At 54.2% G+C, this 2849-nt stretch overlaps 1 protein-coding gene across 1 annotated transcript in view; it reads left to right on the top strand.

Moving 5' to 3' along the window:
* Positions 1 to 2450, top strand: part of FAM187B (family with sequence similarity 187, member B) — a 3963-nt gene extending 1513 nt beyond the window's left edge. Inside the window, exon 2 of the mRNA XM_011947822.1 lies at positions 2042 to 2450. Within this exon, the coding sequence (XP_011803212.1) occupies positions 2042 to 2429 (388 nt within the window). The 3' untranslated portion in view covers positions 2430 to 2450. The remainder of the gene's footprint in view (positions 1 to 2041) is intronic.
* The last annotated feature ends 399 nt before the right edge of the window (positions 2451 to 2849 follow it).

Raw genomic sequence — 2849 nt, 5'->3', positions numbered from 1 at the left:
ACTGCACTCCAGCCTGGGCAACAGTGGGAGACAACTCTGACTCAAAAAACAAATGCAGAAAACAAAAACAACCCAGAAATTCATTGTCTCACCCTTCTGGAGGCTGTAAGTCTGAAACCAAGGTGTCAGTAGAACCACACTCCCTCTCAGTCCCTCTGAGCTGGGCAGAATCCTCCCTTTTTCTAGCTTCTGGATGCAGTCAGAGATCCCGGTCTTCTCTGGCTTGTGGCTGCTTCTCTCCAATGCCCGCCTCCATCATCACTTGGCATTCTTCCTGGGTGCCTGTGTCCCTGTTTCTCTTCTCCTTTTCTTAAAAGAACACCGCTCAGATTGGATTGAGGGCCCACCCTGTTCCAATATGTTCTCATCTCAACTGATTATATCTGCAATGATCCAATTTCCAAATAAGGTTACATTCTGAGGTTCTGGGAAGGACATGCGTTTTGGGGGGCCGCTGTCCAACTCAGTGCAGAGGTCTTGCCAGCCCCCGGCCACACGGAGTCATTGTGATGTGTTAAGGGTACTAAAGACTGTAGAGTGCCTGCCACAGCATCCAATAAGAAGTTCCACAATGTACCTAGCTGGGAACGCAAGCTTTTATGATATTGCCTGTGGAGTATCCTCTCTGTTCTTCCACCACGCTGGGTATGTCAGTGCCTGATTCATTCTCCACTAAACACGTGTTCACTGCACATTTATATGCCAAGCTCCATTCTAGGGACCTGTGAAACAGTGAAGAACACAACCAACAGAGATTCCTGCCCTTGTGGCACATAAATACATAGTTTTATTATTGTTGTTTTTATTATTATTAGGGTCTTGCTCTGTCACCCTGGCTGGAGTGCAGTGGCGCGATCACGGCTCACTGCAGCCTCAATTCCCCGGGCTCAGGTGATTCTCCCATCTCAGCCTCCACAGTAGCTGGGACTACAGGCATGCACCACTACGCTAGGCTAAGTTTTTAAGTTTTGTAGAGATGAGGTCTCACTCTGTTGCCCAGGCTGGACCCAAACTCCTGGATTCAAGTGATCCTCCCACCTCAGCCTCCCAAAGGGAGGGATTACAAACCTGAGCCACTGTGCCCGACCTATTGTATTTTGGATGGTGACGGAGCAGGGAAGGATGCTGGGAATAGGGGAAGTTAAAAGTGTAAAGTGGTGGGGTCAGGGAAGGTTCCTCTGAGAAGCTGCCATTTCAGCCCAGACTGAAAGGAGGTGAGGGAACCCTGGGGACACAGGGAACAACCAGGGCGGAGGCTGTGCCCAGCATGTCAGAGGAACATCTGGGAGAGCAGCGTGGCTGATCAGAGTGAGTGAAGGGGAGGGTGAAGGAGATGAGACCAGACAGCCAAAGGCAGGTGGACAAATCATTAAAGGAGTGCCCTTGCTAACTCCTCCAAATAACCTTATGAGGTACAATCATTACTCTCCATTTTTTTGGTTTGTTGTTTCCTTTTTTGGGACAGGGTCTTGCTCTGTCACCCAGGCTGGAGTGCAGTGCTGTGACTGGCTCACTGCAGCCTCAACCTCCTGGGCTCAAGTGATCCTCCCACCTTAGCCTCCTGAGCAGCTGGGACCACAGTCGCATGCCACCATGTCCAGCTAATTTTTTTAAATTTTTGCAGACATGGGTTCTTGCTTTGTTGTCCAGATTGGTCCTGAACTCCTGGGCTCAAGCCATCCTTCTTGCCTTTGCCTCTGAAGGTGCTGGGATTACAGGTGTGAGCCACCAAGCCCAGTCTAGACTCTTATTTTTAGATGAGGAAATGGAAGTTCAAAGAGCTTGAGGCATTTGCCCAGGTCACCCAGCCAGTAAGGGGTGGGGCCAGTAAGGCGTGCGGCCAGTAAGGGGTGGAGCCCTGGGAGCCCCCACCCCACTGTCGACAGATGCACAGTGCTCCGTGGGGAGTAGCAAGGAGGGGGTGGAGCAGTGCTTTATTTTTTGTTCCTCAGGGAGAAGGGGACCGCTGTCACCACCTCCCTTCAGACGTCGGTCCCTCCTTTCTCCCTGGGCCCTGCACCTGACCTTGTCCTCCTCGCAGGTCCGTCAACTGGCATGCCAACGACACCCCCCTGACGTGGGAGAGCCAGCTCTCCGGTCGGGACTTCACCACCTTCCTGGACCCCTCCACCGGCGGCAGGCAGCTGCGGGTCTTCCAGCCGGCCATCTACAAGTGCTTTGTGCAGCAGGAGCTCGTGGCCCAGTTCAACCCCGCCGCCAGTCCGGAGACACTGGAGGCTCAGTGGAGAGAGAACGATGCCCAGTGGCGGGAGGCAAGGAATGCCCTGCCGGGCAGAGCGGACTCCGTGCTCAAGGGGCTGAAGCTGGTGCTGCTCGTCGGCACCGTCCTGGCCCTGCTGGGGGCGCTGCTCAAGTTCATACGCCCTTCCCCAGGCAAGAGAAGCAAACAGGTGCTGTTGGTGAAATAAAGCGAACCCCTGATGCACAAGTAGACCCGGCCTCCGGTTCCCTCTTAGCTACAGCCTCCCCTTTGGTCGCTCCCGCCCCCGGGGCCCACCCACACGCTGCTCTGAGATGCATGAACCAGGACAGACCTGCGGCCATAGCCTAGGGTGACCGAGCTCTTCCCTGGGTCACGTCCTGCTCTGTTAACTCATTAGTAATTTCCATTCCACAGATGAGGAAACTGAGGCTGGGGATTCCAGTTCAAACCAGGTTGCCTGGCCCAAGCCCTGTGTTCTTCAGAAGGAGGGAAAGATGCAACGAGGCCATTCCTTGGGTGTCTCCCCAGGGGTGGTAACTCATAGCCTCCTCACTTACCCCATTCCCCCAACAAGATGGGGAATATGAGCAGGGCATCCCGAGGCTCCCCAGATCTCACTGGGCCC

The sequence above is a fragment of the Colobus angolensis genome, unplaced genomic scaffold (assembly GCF_000951035.1).
Source record: "Colobus angolensis palliatus isolate OR3802 unplaced genomic scaffold, Cang.pa_1.0 Scaffold107, whole genome shotgun sequence".
Taxonomy (NCBI): domain Eukaryota; kingdom Metazoa; phylum Chordata; class Mammalia; order Primates; family Cercopithecidae; genus Colobus; species Colobus angolensis.
Note: the sequence above shows the minus strand (reverse complement) of the source record. Positions and strands in the feature narration are given on the sequence as shown.